Source organism: Opisthocomus hoazin, chromosome 4, assembly GCF_030867145.1.
Source record: "Opisthocomus hoazin isolate bOpiHoa1 chromosome 4, bOpiHoa1.hap1, whole genome shotgun sequence".
NCBI classification, from domain to species: Eukaryota; Metazoa; Chordata; class Aves; order Opisthocomiformes; family Opisthocomidae; genus Opisthocomus; species Opisthocomus hoazin.
Genome location: NC_134417.1, coordinates 25,587,390 through 25,611,276, shown reverse-complemented (window position 1 = coordinate 25,611,276; position 23,887 = coordinate 25,587,390). Strand labels below are relative to the sequence as shown.

At 38.9% G+C, this 23,887-nt stretch overlaps 1 protein-coding gene across 1 annotated transcript in view; it reads right to left on the bottom strand.

Moving 5' to 3' along the window:
* The window catches only part of SI (sucrase-isomaltase), a 52,968-nt gene extending 46,218 nt beyond the window's left edge, over window positions 1-6,750 (bottom strand). The window contains exons 1-5 of the mRNA XM_075417390.1: window positions 6,627-6,750; window positions 5,064-5,137; window positions 1,051-1,171; window positions 854-963; window positions 4-155 (exon numbers count right to left, since the gene is read on the bottom strand). Coding sequence (XP_075273505.1) covers window positions 4-155; window positions 854-963; window positions 1,051-1,171; window positions 5,064-5,137; window positions 6,627-6,750 — 581 coding nt within the window. The remainder of the gene's footprint in view (window positions 1-3; window positions 156-853; window positions 964-1,050; window positions 1,172-5,063; window positions 5,138-6,626) is intronic.
* Between the last annotated feature and the right edge of the window lie 17,137 nt (window positions 6,751-23,887).

Genomic DNA, 23,887 nt, shown 5'->3' with positions numbered 1-23,887 from the left:
TACAGCACTCTGCCGTTGCTCACTCTGGTCACCACGATGCCAAAGGGATTCTGCTTCACTTCCACTTTGTAGTTCAAATTGGATGCTGCGGATCCCGTGAAAGATTGCACATGCTCATGTGGAACTTCAAATCTTTGTGTTTTAGGATCAGTGATCTGCTCATATTTGAACAACAGAAGTGTTGGGCCTTTAGATACTAATGTCCAATTCAAACATTTTCCAGCATTAACATGCAGTTCTGACTTCAGATAGTCACACCCCTGTCCCAGTGTCCTCCTTCTGCCTTCATTGTTATTCTCTTCCAATTTTAACTACTCATTTTTAGCCATTTCCCTCATAGGTCTTGACCCTGTGTTTCCCTGGCTCAGCAGGAACCCCCCCAAGAAGAGGAAAGTCTCCCACAGAAGAAGCCCTACTCAACCCCAGAACCTATCGATACCCCACATTCATGGCACAGACTACTGAGTTTTCCATAGCAAACAGAAATCACTGAAAGAGCTAATGTTATCTAGTAATTGAGACATATGGCTAGACCATAAACAAAAATAAGTAAAAGAGTTTATTCCTAAAAATTTCCTGTGATGAAGAAAAAAGATAGATAATATAAAAGCTGACTTTTTCAAAGGTCTCAGTAAATTTTCATGCAGAAATCTCACTGTGCTAACCCCTCGTTAACGTGATGCATCGCAATAGCAGAGAGGACAAAGAAGGGAGGAGCCGAGCACTTCAGTGGGAGTCATGGCAGTGCATCAGAGGGATTAATCCAGCCCTCCTAACCTCACTGCACAGTAACAGCCAGCCTAAAATCTTGCACAGAATGCGAACCTTAAAACAGCATAGGAAAAAGATTAACCTTGAACCGGAAGCGATTCGGTGTCTGATACTCTCCCGAGAGGAGGACAGTGTCGATATCATTTCCAAAGAGGGAAGGTGATGGTAGCCTTGTTAATGTGGTCTCAAATCCTTGGGAAAAAACACAGGTTGCGGTGTTACTGTGTTGAATAGGACATCAGCATGTACATAAATTGGGGAACTCAGCCCATAGCTTACCTGACTGAGTTGATCTTGTCGACCCATCCACTTTGTACCCATGGTTTGAAGAGAAAAAACACCAGGGCACACTGGTGTCACTCCCAGGACTCCAGCAACAGCCACGCAAGGTGCAGGTACTCTGATTCAAGGACATGAGGGGCACAAATGAGCTGATTTTACACAAATAAATCCTCTATACTTAAACAGTTAAAATGCACATGGAGTATATTTTACCCCAAACACCAGAAACCTTAATAGTATCTACAGTCAGATCAGCTCCTCTCTGAAGATCTACCAGGTGAATTCAATGGCACAGAATACACTAAACAGCAAGGATTTTTTTCTGGATTCAGAATAGAAACATGCTGATTAGACATTCATTCTTTGTTAAAACCACAAGATTTGCACGTAAAAAGAACATTTAAAAAGAATTTTTGAAATAATTGAGCTATGACAGATGCAGTATAGTTTGACTAAAAGTCACACACTGAAGAGGGGGTAAAGGTTATAATTGGCTTAACATCTGGTAAACATCTGGTTGTTAAACATTTACATATGCATAATTGATCATCATGTATAATATCTACATTTTAATGTAATTTTTCAATATCAGAAATGTTCAGGTTGCTTCTGCAGAACCTCAAATTGAGATAAATATTTCTTTTTCAAAAAAACCCAAGCAAATAAACCTATTGTTTAAAGCATATGTGTCAGTGTAGTGGTACCAACCTTTACACTACCTCTCAGTAGCCCAATAAGCTACGGTACCTTTGCTTTGCTGTTAGAAATTAACTTATTTACATGCTGTTTGCATGATTTTATGTTCGAAGATAAGATTTGGGTAATATATCACTAAGTTTCCGCACATTTTCTCACATTAAAAACCCAACTCATCACTTAGGGCAAAGGGCAGTAGTAACACAACAAGCTTCAGTGAGGGCAAAAGGCAGAGACCGTAAGCGACCTCAGGTATCCAAATCCAACATGCAGGTCATTGAGACCTTTCCCTCCACCTGCCCACTAACAGAAGCTGTTTCTGCCTTCACCTGATTATGCTCCAATGTTTTTGGTGTTTGTGCCATGCTCATTTAAAATATTCTGCAGCTTGAAACAGGTGGAGACAGTCCAAAATCTCTATTGCTGCTGTCCTGGGTGGCACTTTTTTTAGGATTATAGAGCCCAACAAGGTCGGTGCAGGCTTTGCTCAGCCTCTAAAAAGAGCAAAGATAAACCAGCTCCAGCCCAGAAATCACGCAAGTGCCAAAGGTAAGCACAGGGGGAGCTCATAGAGCCACTGGCTTGGGAAGTCTTAATGTGTTTATTTGGTAGCGATTGCATGGAGCACAGAAATCTCTGCAAAACCACCCAAGATAAAACCCAGTTTCACCAAAGAGATTGATTTTTGTATCTCTGTCATGGGTTCATCACATCAGAAGACATGTAAGCTGTCATTTTCTTTAGGTTCCAAGCAAATAACAAGGTTGGAGGAGAGATACAGTGACTCATTTTTCCCCACATCGATCCACAAATCAATGCACTTTCTAAGGCTGTAAAGAAACCATGCTCACTTTCCACCTTCCGAGCTCCCACCATGAGAGCTCCCTATTTCCCATTTTATAAACTATTTCAGAGTAAGTGACAAGAAGCACCAATCCCTACCAAGACTGCAGAGATCACAGCTTTGCTCCCTTACTTCATTTCCTTCATTCATAGGGGAATATCCTAAACACGTAAGAACAGAGTTGCTACCTCCATCCTCTTATCTCTTCCTCAACCAGTGACTATCCCATGCCGTGAAGAATAGCTTGATCAACAGATTTGCTGAAAGCCTGGTAGTTCAAACATCCGTGTTCCCAACTTCATAAGCGTGCTTTTCTTTCCAGCTACTTCACAAGAATACTTGTTGACTATTTTCAGCAGTTAGTTTACAGTCCAATGATATTCTTTTAGGGTAGATCTTATTCTAGTGGATTTTTGAGCTATAGCTCTGTGTTTCCAGAGCACATTGAGCTGACTGCATAAGGAAGTCAATACAGAAGTGCAAGATGGGTTGCACCTGATGCAGATGAAGGAGCACAGTTCATCCAAAGACCCTGGAGAGGCTGTTATAATAGCTATCATTCAGTGTAAATAAAGATGTGAGCTGATCACAGCATAATAGACACCAATACGCAATCAAGCTAAAGAGAAAGTCAGAGCTTAATTAGAAATAATCCTGGACACAAGGAAACAGTTTACGCTGGGGTATAGTATGAGGCAGCTTTTGAATATTGAACAGAGCACTGAGGATTAAAAGAAGAGTTTTTCCGTGTGCTGAATGAAATTTTTTCCCTTATGTGCACCCAAATAAACCTCTGCCAGCAGGATATTTTGGAAAAAAAACCACAGAAACCAAAACAAAACCAATAATACGCGCTTCCCCCAAGCTTTCAGAGGTATCAGTCCAATAATGGACTACACTACCTCTGCTCATGGTAGTTAATTTTTTACTGGTACATCCTTCTTGCCTACTCAAACTTCGCAGCAATTTTCCACAGCAGTGAATAGTTAATAAATATCTACTTTCTTTCAGCATATCTATCTTTGTCATCCCCGTGATCAGTTAATAAATATCGATTTGCTGTCCATACTTCTATCCTCTGCAATCCTGCTCATTTCCTGGCTTTATCTAGGACATCTTCAGTGAATAAAGAAATCAAGACAGACGCTAACCTGCTATATGAGCTTAGGCAAATAGGAATTTTCCCAGCTGCTGTTTTTTCTGAAAACCACTAAGGAAAGAACAGATTCAGGAATCATTTATTTTACCTCTACTTCCAGAGCAGGTACCCCAATGTTCAAATCTGCATCTGGCCCTACTTTTCTGCCAGTATCTACAATTAGATTATGTTTAGTTCTTTTTCATCAACACTGGTAAAAAGCAAGGGCAGACTTACAATAAGGCTTACAGTTGCAACCAGAGCAAAATGATTTCCCTCAATGTACGAGTGCAGCACTTAATGTGGGGCAACTGGTTCAAAGGTGGTAATTAAAGATTAAAATGATCTGCATACCTGCTTCTGCCATGGTGTTCTTGCTCCTGGCGGGGTGAGAGTAACGAAAGTATAAAGGAACAGGCTCTGCGCTGAGCCTTTACTAATGTGTTTGCCCACAGGACTTTATTGAACTATGTATCATAAAACAACCCATGGCATGACAGCAGCTTTAACAACTGTCATTTCTGGAATTAGACTGGGAATTTCCTCAGACAATGAGACAGCTGTTTAATCATTTTTTATACCTCTATGAATGACATAAATATCACACATCATAATATATTCACTATTTTTTCTCCTAAGCTGCCCCCACAAATGAAAGAAAGATGCCAGGCATCCACTATCTTCCATCAGAAAATGAGAACTTCCATCTTAAAATTGAAAAAAAAAGATAATAAAAATAATAACAGCCTTTCAAGATCAACTGTTACAAATGTGTTCTGAATGTGAGAGCACTGAAAAATTAAGTTGATGCTTTCCACTGGGAATCTTAACTCATAGGTTCTTAAGCCAAAAGGTCATTTCTAAACTTTGCGCTCTCCCAGATAAGAAACACCATAACCAAGAAAGGAAGATGCAGACTCAGATTGGTTCTGAAAGGCAACTATGACCATATCTCTTATATTAGAAAAGTCTTGTTCATCTGGGCGAAAGTGCATCTTCACCAGCTAGTTCTGGAGAAGAATGGCTTTTGATGTCTGACTAATTTTGTTTCCACCTATCCCAAAACCAAACTGCTGGGGAGTACTTTGGCAGTGGTCTTCAACCTTTGACAGCAAAATGCTACAGTGTCTAGAAAAAAGAGACTTTCCGTGAATGGGCTGATAAGAGTTATACAGGAGTTACACTTCCCTGCAAAGTGTTCAGGAAATCACAGATTAAAAAACGTTAAGAAAACCACTGATAAAGTAGAGACAAGTGAAATTTATGTAATTAACCATGAGATTTTATGGGGTAAAGCCTATTTTCTGATTTTTTTCTATAATGTTTTCAGACCTTTGTTGCTACTTGATCCGGGATGCAGTCAATTCTCTCTGCTATTAATAAGTTCCAACATTCTGGCGTAAATTCTGTTAGGGAAATAAATTAATGAGTTATTACCAGGATTTCCAAGATGTACGCTCTAATCATTAATATAGATTCAAATGAGGGTAAAGTGTTGCTACTGTGGTTTATCTTACCTTTGAAAATTGCACACAACTTTTTCAGATAAAGGTAGGACCACTTCACTTGAAAGTTTTTGAATATATGGGTGACATTGACAATTTTATTTCTTAACATATACATTAATACAATTTTCAGTAAGTCTTGTAGCTCATTATGCATTGCTTCTTGTGAATATAGATGCCAAATTAAAATTGGAAGGACTTTTCTTTTTCTTAAATGGTACTGTGCTGCTGCTCTCACAGGTGTTCCTTCCCCTGAAGCTCTGTTCTTCCACAGAAGCTTGAATTAGAGCATCACATAAAAGCACCTGAAAGCTCCGTTAAGATGCTCCACTAGATTTCACGTTTGTCGGACCAAATTTAAGGTGACCTCTTGGCAACTTCAGCTGACAAATGGTACCCAGTGGCTGTTTTCAGTTTCTCCTGACACCAAAAGTTACTTTGCATGTGTTTTGGAACACTGTGTATGTTTGGAACGAGAACTAAAAAGTGTAGAAGTCTTGTCTCAGGCTGACAGGCACACAAATACATGGACTTGCCTGTTTGTGTGATCTGCAATATACACACTTAACAATTTTTGCTCAGGAAAACTCACACTCATCTCATGACAGAAACAGGCAGAAAATATGCAGATTTTAGTCTGCATGGGCAGTTTTACTAAAACACCGAAGTGTTTTGTATAAGCAATTATTTTTATTTCACTGCCATTTTCACCTGCAAGATTTTTGCTTCAATCCCCATGTGCAGATGGGGTTACTCACACAAAATCAAACTGTATGTAAACAGGGTGCTCTGTATCACATGCTTATAAGACAACTGGTTTCTAATGTACCAATACATTAGCAGGAAACACTATAGATTTTTCTGGTTATAATGTATGTTCCACACAATTTGGCTGCTCCCACATAGTCTCCCTCATGCCTTTTTTTTTTTTTCAGTCTTGTCTTTTTTAGATTAAAAAATTTTGCGGTCATACCAGTTCTATGTTTAGAACACAAGTCCAGTCTTGGGAGGAAGGGGTAAAAGGTTTTTTTTATCACAATAAATTCTGAGTCACACTGTCTATTAAGGTTATAACTGATAACTTTACTCATGTTATCTGTAGGAAAGATGGACTATGATTCACCTTTGGGTAATGATAAGAACATGACAGTAACACTGCAAGTCAGTACTTCCTGGTGTTTTTTTTTTTTTAACAGAGCTTAGAGTGCTTTTTTGTTTTCTCACTTGAAAGCCTACATTCCTGAAAAGTGATTCCAGCAGTGACAGAAACGATGCCAACGGTTAGTTCTTGAAGCTCAGTGGCATTTACAACAGTCTCAGCAAGCAGAGGGGAGCAGCTCCCACTCGACGTTTTTGCTCTGGTCCTGCAGTAGCAAGGGGAAGTACATACCTGTAGTTTTGACTCCAGACTGTCCTGATGCTAAAAGCCCAATGAGGACACAGGCTATGACTGCCACTATGCAGAAGAGGACGATCAGGGTGGTTTCCAGCCCACTGAACTGCCTCTTGCCCATCTAGGCCCAGAGAAACACCATCAGTATACGGAAAACAGAAGTAACATCTTTGAAAAAAACTTTATAAATTCTATTCATAATTTAATAAGTTAGCAAAATTTACCAACAATTCAAATTATAGACCATGTCCCCTAATCCCAGATCTTAAACACAGCACTCCTTAAGGACTACATGTAATAAAGCTCCAGTTCAGGATAATTCACACAGCACAGGTCACTGCATTGTTACACTAGCGGGCAAGCACTGAGAAATGCATTTTCTTCCCTGCAAACCACACACATAGAACACAATTTTCTCCTCAGATTAACTATGGAGTTTTCTACATGTTACTGAAATTCCTGAAAGAGAAAACAAACAAAATCCCCTTCTCTTCTCTCTTTTTCTTCTCCAAGTTTTCTTTCTTTCTTCAGAACGAACACAAAGTATATCCTGCTTCGTAAAGGAGGAGTGTACCTGATAAAAACCTGTAATGAACTCTGACTCTATACTTGTGACACATGGCAAAGGCAAGACAGAGGTAACAGGGTAAATTATTGATTTCCAAAGTGGAAGAATATATCATGCATATAATCCCACGGGATTTCACAGTGGGTGCAGTTCAGTGCAAGCAGGATAAACTGCCACGCGATGAACACTGGCTGTTGCTGAAATCACAACTGACATGAGAGAGAGGGTGCAGGTGGAGTCAGTGCCTTCAACTGCTGTGTAAAACTCGTGTTTTTCCCAGTCTTGCTTTTCTGTGAGGCACAGTGGAGCAAGGCGTGCTGCGCCAAGGGGCTGTGCTGGCTGCAGAGCCAGCCGCTCAGCCCCGTGCGAAGAGCAACACTGTGCCATTGACGCTGAAGTGCGCACCAGCAATAAAACTAATGAAAACTAACCTCCAGCATCCAGATCAATACAGACTGGCAGCAGCTCCTGCATTTTGCATTTGATTAAGAACATTTAACGTTAGAAACCAGCCTTAAATAGGGAGAAATCAGTTCTTTTTGGTTAAAGCAAGAAAGCGCAGGAACACATGTGTGTTGCAGTGGTATATCAAAAGATGTTCACATGCTTTAGTGATGACCCCAAGGAATGAAAAAGACTTTAGAAAAAGCGTTTGTTTGTATAATAGTTTAAGTCTATCGTATATTCTTGCCTCCCATGTCTTCCAAGCATAACCAATCACCCTACCTACACCCCTATTCATGGAAATTATGCAGCCACAGGAATGAACTAAGAGTAAAAGCAATACTGGACCATCAACAGTCTCCAGAAGAGTAAAGCTAGTACTTAGATAACTAAGTGCTTTTCAGTATGGTGATTAATAAAGAAGCTTTTATAAATAGCATAATATTATTCATAATTTCTCCATTAATATAAAAATTTGTAGCCATTTCTAATATTATGATTATTGTTACTCCCACTGGGTCTATTGTACTTAAAGTGTGCAACTATACTGTATGTTGAAAAGGCTATATTTTATTGCCTCTTCCTCACAATGAGGAAATCATACTCCAGCAGTTCTTCTCCCGAGTTCCCTTTAGCATTGCCTGAATGCCTGTTGACTAGGAGTCCTAAAAAATAACATTAGTTTTTCTGAACACTAGAATCTTGTTAAAATTCTTGTCATCAAGCCCTATCCCGTCTCCCTCTGTCCAACTATAATATTGCATTTCAGTTCTTTTCTTCTCCTGGTCTCCCCCAAGACTTAAGACTTCAGAAATAAGGCTTTATAATTTACAAATACAAGTTCTGTTGTGTGATGTGTACTCAGCAGTGAGGTAAATGTCTCCAGAAACTTGGATGCAATAAAATGAATGACATACCTTAAAGCCCCTCTGCTTCCTTCATGTCCTGCTCTTGATTGTAAAGCTCAACACCAAAAGCGATGCTTTATCCTTTGCTGTTATCAGTTATCGCATTATTTGCCAACCAATGTACCAGTCACAGGTACATACATGATTACCGGCAGATTGCTGCAACTCCTTGGACTCAACATAGTTAATGTGATTATTGCAGTCAAGGAATGGCTGGTTAATTAATGATATTCTGCACCAATATGACACATTAGATTCTGCAAATGAGAGAAAAGCGGCAATAAAATGCCAGTAAGCATGTCCATCTTGCAAGACTAAACAGGTTTTTTACTCTTCTTTTTCTGTATCTTTGTTACTAGAACCTTCATGGAACCTTCACATTTTTTTTCTGCTATAATCACCGCAAGAAGTCATTAAATATTCCCAAATGAGGAAAAGAGCTATTAAAATAGTTGCAGGAGAGAATTGAATTTATGACCATAAAAATTTTTTTAGGAATGAACTATAAAGTATTCATTTTAACATGAATATAAACAGATTTCATGGGATGCTAAAAATAAGTGTCAAAACCAGAAGAAAAAGATGAATGACTAACATGGAAAGGAGTCTATAGGGAAGAAGCTTCAATCATAATCTTAATATGAAACCTTCATATGTAACTGGGTTTTCTCTTTTTTTCATAACAGATAGATAGATTCTTAACATTAAATCTTTATTTTCCAAAGGAAAATTATGAATTCATACTATTAAAGTGTGAACAAGTTATTTTTCATTAAAGTAGAAATGGCCGAGAAGTGGCACTGGTATTTTTTGAACTGTTCACAAATTTATTCAGTTCCCTGAATATCTCACCTCCCACTGTGAAGTGCAGGAATGAGATGTGTCCTCTCTGAGCACAAAGGTAATGGCCCTCCTCTCCTTAGTCAGCACTCAAAAGAAAGAAGATCAATCATACATCTGGAGCACTGGGGCTCTCCTGTAACCATCCATCTTTACACAAATCAATGCTGCCACTCTCCCTGACTCTGCTTTTGAAACATAGCCTGTTATTTAGCTATCTCACCCTCTCCATTTCCTTATAACACCCCATATGTCTGCATGTGTGCTAGTAAGCTCTGGAGATGCAATTCTAACATCCCTTTCAATACAGCTCATACGCTGCTTTATGAAAGTGCATATTGAGAAATAATGGTTTCAAATGGATTATGAAGATATCAATAATCTGGGAGGCCTGGGAGTTTTGTTTGATGTATACCTGTTCTCCAAGGTTTCTATCTTCATTTACCTATTCCAGGAAACTACTCAGTCCAGCAAAGCATATGGCCATGTGTTTCATTTAAGCATGTCTGCAATCACCCTGCCATCAATATAACCATTTGCTTAAGTGCTTTCCTGAATTCACAGTGCTACAAACTTATGTTATCAATCACCTAGTGAACATTTTCCATGCAACTTGAGAACATAAAAGCACCGAACAAAAAGGTCTCACAAGAGGGTTAACCAGCAGGTTTCCTAGCTGAGTAGATTTTCATTAGTCTACAAAGGATATTTACAACAGGGTTTTCGGGTCAAGATGTGGTATTGAACTCCAAGAAGCAGGACTGGAGAAGGCTTTTCAGTCGGGGACACTGAAAGACCATAAAGACAACCAAGAACTCTATTAAATCAAGAGCTGGAACAGCATGGTCTCTGCTGTGTTCTGCTTTGGTTTCCAGGAATTAAGAGCTGATTCGTTTCTGACAGCTGGTAAGCAGAATTTTCAGAAGCCCAGGAGTATAGGCTAGACTGTAGAGAATAGTGTAGGAAAACAAGCTAGGAAATTAGGTACTGTTAAAAATATAGTCATTTAAAAAGATACATTTATCTCTTAGTTTTTAACAGGTCCATTTTTAATTAAATCACATACAACTTGAAAAACTGGCTGGCTGGTCATATTTAGCTCCCTGATTGTATTCATTTAGATAGTTGTGTTAATAATTGAGTTTTCAGCTCAGGGACCATGTTAGGATAAAGAAATAGCTTACACTTTTTCTACGGTTTCACAAGATTTGTTTTTTCACTATGTCAGTATCAAACATTTACTTTAAGTTACAGTTTGGAACCCTTAATTCCTGCAAGAAGCTGCTTGCAGATTACCAGTTCAGTCAGGAACATAATCATTAACTGTCATCGAAGGACATCCATTGCAGATCCAACGGGAGCACACTCCTGTACTCCCCACAAGCTGAAGCCACTCTGGTTTCAGTGGAATGAAACTACTCTGTGGTGTTCAGTGCAGCTGTGGTCATATTCAAGGAAGGAAAAAGGCTGAGCAGTTTTCAGAGGCAGCAATGGGGAGCCCTGTGCTCAAGGAGTCGTCCTTCAAGTCTGGGAAAAAGAAACTATATTGATTTACCTTCTGCATATGACAAGGCAGCTGCCAGCCAAAGTCTCCTCCTCCTCCGAAATATCAGATGCAGCCCTTGTTCCTTCAGAAGAAGCAGATATCAGCCCTTATCACCTTTCTGTGTACTGAAGTGCAAGTTACTGTTCAGTGCAAAAAGCCATAGGTCTGTGCTGCACTCCCAGGTCATAGCTGACTGTCAGCTGCCAATCATTATGCGCTCATCTTCTGCTTCTTTCATGATTTTTCCTTATGGGTAATGAAGATGAAAATAGTTCTGTGAATGCTTCTGAAGTCTTTAGATGAAAGGCACTGTGTGAAAGCAAGATAACCGTCTTACCAAGACACAGCCTGAGACAAAACCAGGCAAAGACAGGAAAGCTTCAGTGAGAGCTGCAAGAAGATTCTGCTGTAACAACTTGTATAGTTCAGATCTGAACAGATCTGTATTGCTCTGGTGTGAACAGAATATTACAGGGCCTCAATGAAACATATGTATCACTGTGAGGTCAAATTAGGTGAATTAGCAACATATAGAGCTTTTTACTTAGAGAACAGAAGGTGGTTCAGCCTCTCCAAGGCGTCACTGGTTTGTTTTCCCAGGGAGCCTTACAGCCTCTGAAGTTTGCTGGCTGCTGTGCCCTGCTGAACAAACGCCTTGTGGCCTGTGAGCTGAGCTGCTGGTCCCCAGTCACCCGCGGCTCCCCTGCGCTCGGGCTCCTCTCCCAGGCGCAGGGACAGGGGGACCATGCGCAAGTCCCTCCCTGGCAGTACGGGCACAGTTGCGCTACAGTTTACATCTGCATATATCTGAACGTCACAGACCCTGCATACATTGAGTAATACCTTACTTTTCCTGAGACAAAACTAATATCCTACTTGGGCAAAAGTTAAATAATTGGGTCAAATTAACATTTTGGTGACAGTCTCAGATTCTACGTGAATACAACTGAACAGGTTGTTGGCAGGAGACCCAGTCTATTCCTGCTGTAACTCTGCTGCCATAAGTCAGTTTATACTGGTGATGAATTTGCTCCCAAGAATTTCAGGACGTGTTGGCAAACTAATGAGGCAGATGCATGCAAGCAGAAAACTGGTCCAAATTCAGCACAGCTCTTAGAGGGCTCCTGGGAACCCCTGGAGAAAATTCCACCATCAAATAACAAGAAGATCGCATGGATGTTACTCTTGCCCCCAAAGTCTTCCTCTTTGACACTGAAATCATAGAAGACTTGTTCCAGTGCTCAACTTAAAAAAAACCCTCCCCAAAATAGAAGTGCAGCTCTTCATACTGAAGAAGATCAGGTTTCAGAAACTCCATTAGAACAATCCCAGTCCATTGAGAGAGCTAAGAGAAACTATAACTATACTTTTCTCATTCTTACATTCATCTAGAGAGAAGACTGGGTGCTTTCAGAGCTATTTCTCTATTTTACGTAAACAATGAATAAAATACACAGTGCTGAAGCAGAGGCTGGAGACTGGGAGTCCTTGATTTGAAAAGACTATCTTAGCCTTTCAGCTGAAGTCATTGCACGTTCCCTCTGGCTTGATCGTCATTGAATTATTAAACCATCCTAGCACTGCTAAACAGGAGCAAAGGAAAATTTAGGTTTATACCTCTTCCCCTTTGGTTTTTACAGATTGTAACTTATTTTCTTTATCACATGAGTAAATGGAAACCTGGATAAAGTCCTCAGACCTTTGCAGAACACCACCAATCAATGTAAGGTGTGATGAGTTTGGTGAAACACAGTGTTAAGAAGGTTCTGCACATACCTTAACCAGTTCTTTAGCACTCTCCAAGACTGCAGTGAACATTGGGAATGAGCAATGTGATTCACAGAACAGCTTTGTCTGCTGCGCCACCACCCTTCAGGGCTCTACCAGCACCTGTGACCTCAGTAAGCAGATGGGCTGTGAAGAAGACACCTTCAGAAAGTTCATTAATGTCTGTAATAAAGTAAATGCTTGCCACACCATAAGCATATTTTTCCTCTTTTAAGATGCAATAACCACTGTTCAGAATACAGCTTTGAAAACCAGTGTGAGGCAGCTTTTAAAGGGAAATTTCTAGACAGAAGCCTTACCAGAACTCCCTGGGAAACTTTTATCGCAGCTCCAAATCCAAGCATGAAGGCACACTGTTGTTCAGCTTTGCAACAAGTTATAGGCTTTTCAAGAGGATATAGAAGATTCCTATGTTTAGGAAAAAAAACACAACTGTGAATCAATTTTAAGGAGAAACTGAGCAGGAAAACTCCTCACAAAAAAAATAAGAACAAACAATACATGTCTGCCCTGGAGTCTCCTTCAGACACCAAAGTGAGGTTAATGCAAACCTGGCCAAGCAAGACAAAGAACTGGGAAAGCCTCACAATTTCATTGCAAACATTTTTTTACCCCCAAGAGACTCCGGAGAGAATGAATTTGAATTCGTTCAAAGTTGTCTCATTTTCCCAAAGCACCTCAGGATTCAAGATCAGATACTGTAAGATTGGTCTCAGACAGAAGTGGTTTTAATTTTATAGGAATTGACAGCCAAAAGATTTTGATTTAGTTTACTAACCAGATACAGAAATAATGGCAATTGAATAATTTCATTGTTATGGAAAAGTAGAACTTGTTTGAAGTTTATTTTCAAACTATGTGTGGCTCTTCTAAAAGAAGTGCAATTAGCCATTGTATAAACTCTATCTTTTTGTAGATAAATAGGTTTCTATGTGTCTAAACTCTTTGGAGTCCTTGCAAAAGAGGGAGAACTGTCTCTCAAACCTCCTAAAGCATGTCATTATTTTTTTGCCTTCTAGAAATTGGTAAATTCACATATGTGCTTAACTAAAAGCACGTACAATCTAATAATTCAACCACAGGCAAAAGAAAGTGTTGGATTTAAGAGCCTAAATCACTCCAATCTGTATTCAGCCTGTCAAAATGCACACTAACATAAAATAAATACTTATATGACCACCTGCTTTTGCCAGTTTGATGACACATATGCACAGACCAGTAGGAAGCCCAAGAGTCTGCCAACTCCGAAGATTCTTGAGTCATACATCAGAAAGATCCAAAATAGTTACGGGTATGTCTTCTAATGCTATTAAAAACAAACGAACAAACAAATAAAAGCCTGGGGACTCCCTCTAACTGTCTTGGCTTGTGAAGTTTCAACTGCACATTTTTAACTCTTTTTTGCAACCAGGAAGGCTAGAAACTTTAGTTATTCCTTTTAAATAAAGGTTAATATCTTCACTTCATTAGAAGAATAAAAAAAAAGATACCAAACATTTTAAGGTGAAATTATGAAGCTGTGATACTGACATTAACCTAAAAGCAATAAAAAACTCCAGTTACTAAATAACACTCAAAACACACCTAATTAGTCCTAATTTCATTATCCAGAATTCCTAACCTATTACAATTTTTTCAGGTCATTGTTGAACAAAAGCTGAAATGACAGCTTGTCTCCCAGCTTTTGGAGTGAGGAAAAGATAATTCTGAAAGTAGCTGCTTAATGAAATCGCTGTTTTGACCCTTTGCAATTTTTTGTCAAAGCTCATCTGCTGACTGTTTCTATGACTTTCCTTGTCCTTGCTGCAGATGGTTCTCCAGGCAGCGCCTGTGCATCTTGCTGCTACTGAGCAGGAAACAAAGCAAAGCCACCATTATTATATACTGATTCCTCGCCAGCTTTTTACTTATTTAGACATTTTATGACAGTGTATTATCCAGTTTTGCATTTTTTTCCAATAAAAACAATAGATGTTCATTGTGAAAAAACGAAAGCATTAAAGACTCAGGAGCTTTTTTAAAAAAGGTTGAATATTTAATATTCACATATCTGTAGTAATAACTGAAAGATATGAATAACATCAGTGCCAAGAATCTAATTTTCTTACGCCTCCGTTTCTATATGGTAATTCAGTAACCACTCAGCAGGTGGGCTGGTCTGCACAAGTGACACGAGGGCTCATGCAGGCAGCATGGAACAGCTCTCACTTACACCAGTCAAGACATGGGAAACCTCAGTTCAAAGACATGATCTCCATTAGCATAGTCCCCTCAATGTCATTTAACTCACACAGTGACCTCTAAGCTGTAGCCTTGCACCTTGTGGTGTTTGCATTGCTATGATGAAAGATTAAAAACCTGAAATATTAAATAATCCCCTTAAATGCTTCTGTTTTACACACACATTCTTTACAAACCCTTAAAGATTCTGATCATACTGGTTTCAAGGTTTTCACTCTAAACACAAGAGCTGGAAGATTTTTTAAAAAAAAACAATACCTGATATTTTTATAGTCACTTCTAATCTCAAGTGGGAGTCTGAATGAAAATATCAAATACTGCCAGACTTTGAACAAAGCTTTGGGGACTGGCAACACTGCAAGTGTTGTTGTGTAGGTGCTGCGCATCACACCTTCCACAAAAGACCATGCAGAGGGACTTGAACAGTGCAGAAAAACCACGGTTTTCCTCTTCTGAAAATCTGCGTGCATCCACCGACTTTGCTTAACTGAATCGCTTTCTACTTGCTGAGGATCTACTGTGTTCCGCAGAAGGTTACAACTCGTTTTCCCTCTTCCAGACGCCAGGATTAGAAAATGTGATGCTTTTCTTTGGCCCATTGGCTCTTCCTCTGGAAGCTCCATAGGTACCCTCATCCTTCCTTGAGTCCTAAGTGAGTTTGGAGACAGAAGCAGCAAACAACACGAAGGTACACGGTGCGGAGCGTTTGCTGGGCTGCCGTTCTCTCTTGAAATGTTTGTTTCTTGACACTCTGGCCACACCATGGGTACAGCAAACATCACAAAAACCCAGTCAAGGTACAGTAGCTGAAATTTGTTAGAAGCAGCTCCAAAATCCGCAAGTAGCTTTTAAGTGGTCAAGGAAGACTCAAACACTTCTTCCCTCTGCACCTTGAGGCGTTAACACCATCATTCATTAACCAGAAGACTCATGTATCTTGCAGCTCATTTGAGGTTCTTTAACACCACTGCCACAGCAAGGCTCAGCACCATCAATTTTTGCATTGCTCTACCACATTAATATACCTTGTTTTTTTACTTTGATCTTAAGATGTGTTTATGCTCTCCCCATGACAAATCTCCCAGCATAAGCAGATTACCTCGTGGCCACTTTATTTCCCTTCTAAGATGCTCTCTCATACAATCTCCTCTGCTTTGAAAATCACTGCCAAATCAGGAGTCCAAGCTACATTATCAAATTACCAAAACATTAGCAGCAGCTCTGCAGTGCCTTTCTAGTTCTCCTTACAGTTAATCTCAAACTGTGTTATTAAGGAAGTATCGGTAAAGAAGCATTCCTTTACTAACTCTACAGATTTAACAATTCATAACTCACTCTAGGAAACTTTGCTCCAGGGAAGGAAAAGCTTGACTACAAGTGTGACCTTGTACTGTCTATAAAGTTTACTAGACTTGAATAAAGAATTTCATTTCAGTTGATAATACACTTTTGTGAACACATACAATTAACACAAATTAATCTAAAAATGAATAAAGAAATTGGGAAATTAAAGCAAATTAAGTCGTCACTATAGTAATATGAAATTTCATGTAACATTCCTAATTTGTCATGAAGGAAATATAAAAGCTAATGAATTCAGTACATGACATGTTTTCACAAAGGAGTAACTGTACCTAATTTTAGCCTGAGAAGGCTGTTTTGTAACTCTTATTGAAATCATATTTCCTGTAATGAAGGGCCCCACAGCTGGGAAATATTACTGGAAAGATTTTCAAAATTAGAAATGCGATATGACATTATTCTGCCTGAAACATCACCAAGAAGTTCTCCCAATGCTAATGTATTTGTATTTTGTTGTATCTAGTGGTTTCGTGGTATTAATGTGTCATGAGAAGAATGAAAAGAGAAGGTAAGGTGGTCTTTAAAATAGGTAAAATCTTTTAAAATAGATATGAGGTCATATGGGTAGTGTAGGATGAATCAAGTCTTCTGCAATTTTTTTTTCAATAAAAGCTTTAGAATACACTGGGTCACTTTCCATATAATTTTTAGTATTTCTGCTTCTGGTTCAAGTTCTGTACACTACTGTTATCCCAAAGCTGTATTCTAATAATATTTATTTCAAATCAAACACATGACTCTAACACAGGACACTTCCTTGCACTATAATAGCTTTGCCATTGTCTTACATGAAATAGCCAGACACAAGCCAAAAGAGAACAAGGATCTCTGAATGGAACTGTTTTAAGAAGGGAAAGACTACTCCCAAAGGGAAGTACTACCTGGAGTAGTTGTGTTAATTCCAGATTCTGTAAGAGAATGCTTTTAAAAGGCAGATCATATCCACTGAAAATAATTCTACCTGTTAAATAATCTGTAGATTATTAAAAATCTACTTAACTAAGCTTAAAAAAAATCAGTTTGTATAAGGGCGTATAATAGCATACCTAGTTTATTAACAACAGTTTAATGACTAATAATGGTAGAAAAAAATACAAGCTCTCCAAATGTATTCTCCAAGTTCGTATTTTTTAAATTAATGAATTCCAGAATTTCCTCAAAATATTTCCAAAGGTACAAGTTTCAGAGATGTGGTTCTAAAGATGACTGTATCCTCTAGAGGGGTGCAGGGAAATCCTCCACTTGTTTATTAGTAAAGAAGCATAGTCTCCTTTGCTTACTGAATTGCCTTCCCCATTAACCCTGCTTCCAGGAGCTGCAGACGGCGCTGCACCTCAGTCGGATTTTCTTTTCTCCCAAGATTTCCTACCAGGGTGCTGCTCCACCTATGCCTCCTTCCCTCTTATTCTGGTTCAATGATCACTACCAAAATCCTTACAGTCTCATCACTGTAAACGCCAGCTCATGTCCAGACTCTCTCAATTATAAAAGACTAGAGGGTCAGGAATGGATCCTCTCTGTAGCCTTACTGGTATTTCACTTGGAAAGGATATATACAACTGAGATTATGGGTGGGTAAAAGCTCTTCTCAACTACTCATCCACAGCAGGATCACAGAGTAGTTATAACAGGAATGTGTGTCCCGTAGCGATAGAGGGATATGCATTACAGACTGTAAGATTTAGACTAGTATTAAATAAGCACCTTATTAAATGAAAGATTTTTCTGTGTGAAGTGGGAGGGGTGCAGCTGGAGACACATGTCCAAAGGGGATAAAAGGCAACCTCAATGGCAAAGTAATAAGTAAAATGTCAAAACTAGTGTAATACTATCAACAGAAAAATTATTTTTCACCTACAAGAAAACATCTCGGGGATCATTGAAAATGAGCTGAGCATTTGAGGCCACAAGTGCTCAACTGGAGGTAGAGAGGTGATAAATATGACAGAGAAAGACAGCAAAAGAATGTTGTGGCAAAAAAATGTCTATACATAAGTGTCTCAAAGATTTGATGAAGAGGGTTATGTCATGCCATTAAAAAGAGGAAAAATAATAAAGCAGAAGGCAATCGGATACTCTTAGATAGTGATGACTCATGGATATAAGGAATTTTTGGTCTCTTTTGGCTAGAAAAGATCTACTTTATTTAAAGCATTTAATTTAAAATATAATGGTTGTCTGGTATATGTATTTGTACCAGGTTGAAGCAACACAGCATTAGCCACTTTAAAACAATGTTTCATAAATCGAATTTTACTCTCTGAGTCAAAAACTTATGGTATCATCAAATCAATATTACTACTTGGTGATCATTGCAATTAGAATGGCATAAATTCTCAAAACTGAAAATCTAGAAAATTGGAGAACAAATCAGTAAAGGGTAACACTAGCTCAGGAAAGATATATAGGTTTGTGGAGACACTCTTGCTACCATCAGATAAATTACTCTTGAACATTTGAACCAAGTTCTCTTTAGAGAGTGGAGAATATTACAATATCCTTTTTTTGAATAGTGGCATTACTCAAAAAGCTTGTTTTCATGCCAGATAACACACCGTTCCCAATGAAATATTATGCTAATATCTGGAGAAACTTATTTCTGTAAAATGGTCCTAGAATGTTGCCTATATTACTTGAGGGCTATATTTCAGGAAACATATGACTCCATACTCATTTTTTCTTTGGACTGTTATGTGTTTTCAACAGAACTTCCAAAATATACTGGCAGCCTGTTGAGTTACAATGATTATAAAAAAATCATGAAAATTAAACAGGAGTAAGTTGCTGTGTAAATTAGCCTATTTATAGATTTATCAAAACTAAACATTACCAAAATTTTTATTAATTCAATTCACATGTATTTAATAGAAAACTTTTACGTGTCTTCATAGGTTTGACTACATAATATGAAATGTCTGTGGTTTGGATTACAAAAAACCAAAAAATATTTGGCTCTGCTTATTTAAGGAAAACATATGAAAGGAAGAATTACCTTCTTACTTAGAAGCAAACCACTTAGAATCATCCAGGTTCATCATCTGTGCCTAATGGTAGCCAACATGAGCAAACCACTTAGAATCATCCAGGTTCATCATCTGTGCCTAATGGTAGCCAACATGAGGCTGGCCCTGAAACAAAGAAATTATAGGCAAAATTATTGCCCCAAATCCATGCAGGTAATACCAACTATATCTTTTTTATACAAAATTTGGCACACATGTTGTTAGCCAAAAATTCTACTCTGAGAAAATACAGAAATTTAAATTCCACTCTCAGTTTTGAAATACAATGTGAGTCTGAAGTGCCATACTGTTTAAAATAGATTTTGCATCACATTGAGGCATTGTAACCTTCAACAATACTGAAATGTGACTGTTTTATACACATAATACCTGAATATGAACCAACAGTATTAGTATGTTTTTATAGTTAAAAGTATTTTAAGATGCCAAAGAAACAGTAGGAAACTCGAAAGATGCTTTTTCTGCCTTCAATAAAGATAATGGCTTCCATTTTAGATTACAAGAATTTATTCCTCTTTTTCTGTTTTTGTGTTTGTATCACTATACACGTAGTTTAACCAGAATAGATTTTTCGATTTTTGATGGTGAGACTTTGATCCATTCCCTTCATCCAGAGGCTCTTTTAGAGCTGAGCTTCCTGTTATTTTAAAAAAAAAAAACAAAAACAAAAAACCCCAAACAAACCTGGAGAGAGAAAAAGAAAAAAAGCAGCAAAACTTGGAACATGTTGTAATTCAACCATGCATGTGAATTTTCTTTTTTTTTCCATCAAACAGCAACTGCAGACTGAAAAAACTCCATTCTCTTTTAGATTTTTAACTCATCTTTTTGATTGGGTACAAAACTTTTAGAGTTCTGGCTTTCCATGAAAGAGAACTAAGACTTAACAGGGTATTGAATTCCAAAGGGAGGGTAGTAAGATCGCAGTAACAGAGGAGATGGTGTGGTTTAACCTGGCAGCCAGCAATGAATCACTAGGCAGCTGCCTGCTCAGGCAGTCTCCTTCTACGAGAAAACTGGCAAGACTGAATGCCTCAGCAGTTCTGTTCATGTCTGAAAGACGCTCCACGGGAGAGCCATCTTGAATGGAAATACAATTATACAGATTCATTTCAGCTCCCTTTAGGAGTGCTTGGCTTTGTTGTCCGGGGAGGCAGGAGGGGGTAAATACCCTGGACAGGCACAGCCCATGCAGGTGGAAATCAATGTCGATAACTTTAGAAGAAGTGGGATTATCAAAATTTCAGTTCAAGAATTGTGTCTATGTGTCCATATACTATACACAAATATGTGATATGTCTATCTGTACATAAAAAAAGTTCTTTATTTCCAGAAGACATCTGCTTTTAGACATAAAATATTTCTTAAAGGACTGCGTGCTATTTAAATGAGTCCAAAATAATAACATTTTAGAGGTAAGGTACCAAAGAAGGCAAACAAACAGCATTAGGAAGATCAGGGCTGTTCAGACCAGCAAGAGAAAAATGTTTCTCACTGCCAAAGGCATGGGAGATGTTTTCCACATCCACCTCTATTTGCTGTACAATTACACATGACCAGGACAGACGCTGATGCTTCTTTGAAGTAGCTGTTGCGTATTTTATCAATGCTATTATTCAGCGCTAAATGCACTCGAAGCAGTGCTGGTGATCGTGGGCATTGTAGGTTCTTGCCTTTCTGCACTACCGAAAACAGATCACAGCCATCCTGCTGAGATGCACCTTGTGATCTGTGTGATCGTAGCCATCATTGCTGACTGCCAGTGCTACCAGGCACTGGTGTGTGTGAAGCACCTCAAAATAGACTAACACATCCTCAAACTTCCCGACACATCCTTATGCAAAATAATACCACTTTCTGTGTTACTTGCAGTAATCTCGGGTGAGAGCTTATTGTTATTACGAGGGTAATAGAGTCTGGATGGGAAGGATAAGTGACATTTAAGTATCTCTTATCTGATGAGGATTTAAATTTACGAATGTTGAGGAACTTAGTTAGAGCTTCCCACACAATCTATGGTTATGGTTCCCATAGCTTTAAGGACAAATCTTGCTTAGCCATATTGCATTAGGTCCAGGGCAGAATTTCATTTACACAACTTACGAATTCTATAAATCATAGCATTATGCGGTTTAAATCGGGAAAAATCATTTTACTATACTGCTAATCTGAAGGTTTAATTTCCCTTTTGTCTCTGAAGGCAAGTTCAGAGATGTCCTCCAGAAATGGAATTACTTTGGCCAGAGTCCATCATTTCCATCTGCTCCTCTCGCTCCTCCTCGCACACCCCATGCTACACTGAGGCCTGCTAAGGCAGAAGCAAGCACCGGCCCTTCTTTTCCAAAGTGATGGCTGAGCAATGCAGTGTCTTACAGCTTGAAGTTTCCATCTCAACAACTGCATGATTGCTAAAAACTGCAGATAGAAGAGCTCATAAGCCAGCTATTGAGCATGATTTGGTTTTCAAGGACTGCTGTAATTTGTTTCATCTCTTCCCAGCTGATATCCAAGTTTTGGCTGTTTTCCTTTGGACTTTGAATACCTCCAAGTTTGGAGGCTCCACAGCCTCCCTGGGCAACCTGTTGCAGTGTTCAACCATCCTCGCAGCAAAAAAGGATTTTATGAAGTCAGGAAGCATCATACATACCAATGCGAACCCCATCATCCCAATAAAGCTGCCCTTCTGCAAACAGAGCGTCATTCAAAGCGACAGTGAGTCCCATGGGGTTTTTTCGGCTATGGAAAACAGCATAATGTTTCCTCAATTTCCTCAGCTAATCACATTTTGTATTTACAGAAGGTTAGAATTTTTAAAGAAATACTGTATGCCACTCAATTGATCTCCCTTAATCATCTGCCTCAGCCCATACCATTAAATTAAATGACACCAGTAGGAGGAAACCAAAAAGAGAAGCCAACCATAAAGTTCCAGTGCTATCATACATGTAGCTTCTCTGAGGAGTGTTAGTATTTATATGTGATTGTGCAAAACTAGATTTTAAATTTTCAGTTAATCTTACCTGTAAAAAGTTGTATTAGCAGGTCTTGCCAAGCAAGGATGTATCCACCTCGGATGTGCAGGGTGATGTTTTCCAAAGGAGCTGGTAAAATTCTGAGTTGTCCCCTAAAGACAATATCTTCATCCTATTTATGAAAAAATAAAAAAGTCTTCTACAGAATTTCTCTCACTTTACCATTTTTTTTACTATGAAATAATAATTTTTGATAGACAGATTAATTAGGAGTTGTTACTACAAATCCTCTTTATAGTCAGGAGGGTTGTAACTACAGAAGTTTTAGTGGAAATTCCTGATACAGGTGGCAAAGGAGTCACACTTACTCATGGAGTATGGGGCGGACCACAGTGCTGCCATGGGCATGGGCATGATACATTAATGTGTAGAGATAGGGTAACAGGGTGTATCTTATATTCAGCACGTTCCTGGCAATCTCCTCAAATGTTGAGTTCCAGGAAGCGGGATCTTGCCTCTGAAAGGGGAGAGACCACTGTTAGTCAAGCTGGATTACTTCGTTCTGAAAACCTAGACAAGAAGTCAACACAGGAAGACAAAGCTGAGGAAATTTCTCCTCCGAACTAGAGCACCTTCATCTATTTATTCTTCAATTAAGCAGTAAGTGACACTAAAAACAGCAGGTGTGACTGTCAGCCCACAGAGGGACACTAGAGAGAGGGAAGGTGAGAAAAACCTCAGGGGAGGGGAATTAGTGTAAAATATGTGTAATGCAAAGTGTCCCGGAGGCGTGCCGCATCCCAGAGTACATAATTTATCATCCCTCTTTTCTGCAGCGCAGCACTCAGGACTTGCAAGAAGAGACCGAAGCGCTAATGACTGATGTCAGGGAGCATTTCCAATCTTTATTAAATGTATTGAACAATACCTTGGCAAATTGGGTAAGACTGGAAGCAACACGATAACCCTGAATCTGCATTTTTAAAGGCTTTAAAAGTCCTATCGAAAGGTGTGCCGCTGCAAGATAAAGCACACAGTTTTTGAAAAGGAGACTTTAATCCATTAGATATATGCCATATAAATAGCTCTACTCTGCTAGACCTGAAGCTTGAACTGGAAGAGAAGTGCTGTTTCCATTTTTTTATTTTTCCAGTTATCTTGTTCTACAGCTTTCTACAATATAGTCCTTAGCCAGCACAGGCCTACATTTAGGCAATTATTTTCCTTTACTCTTTAAAGAAATACAATATCTGATGATGGCGAATGTGCAAAGCACAGAAATTGCCAAGGCTTACTCCAGAATCTTATTACACTCTTCCATTTTCTCATTTGCTGTATAATTACGGACAATTAGGGCTGAGAGCACCAAGGTCAGTTTTGCTCCTTTAAGTGCTTTTGCCATAAAAGCGCTCTATTTTAGTCTTGCTGGTGCCGTGTGTTCAAATAAAAGTGGCATACAGGGAAAAATATGTAGGCATTTGATTCAGTCAAAGCAAAGTTAGAATATACGTTCTTCAAGTGCTCCAAATCCCAGAGCAGGCCCTCTGTGGGCATAAAACCTCCCAG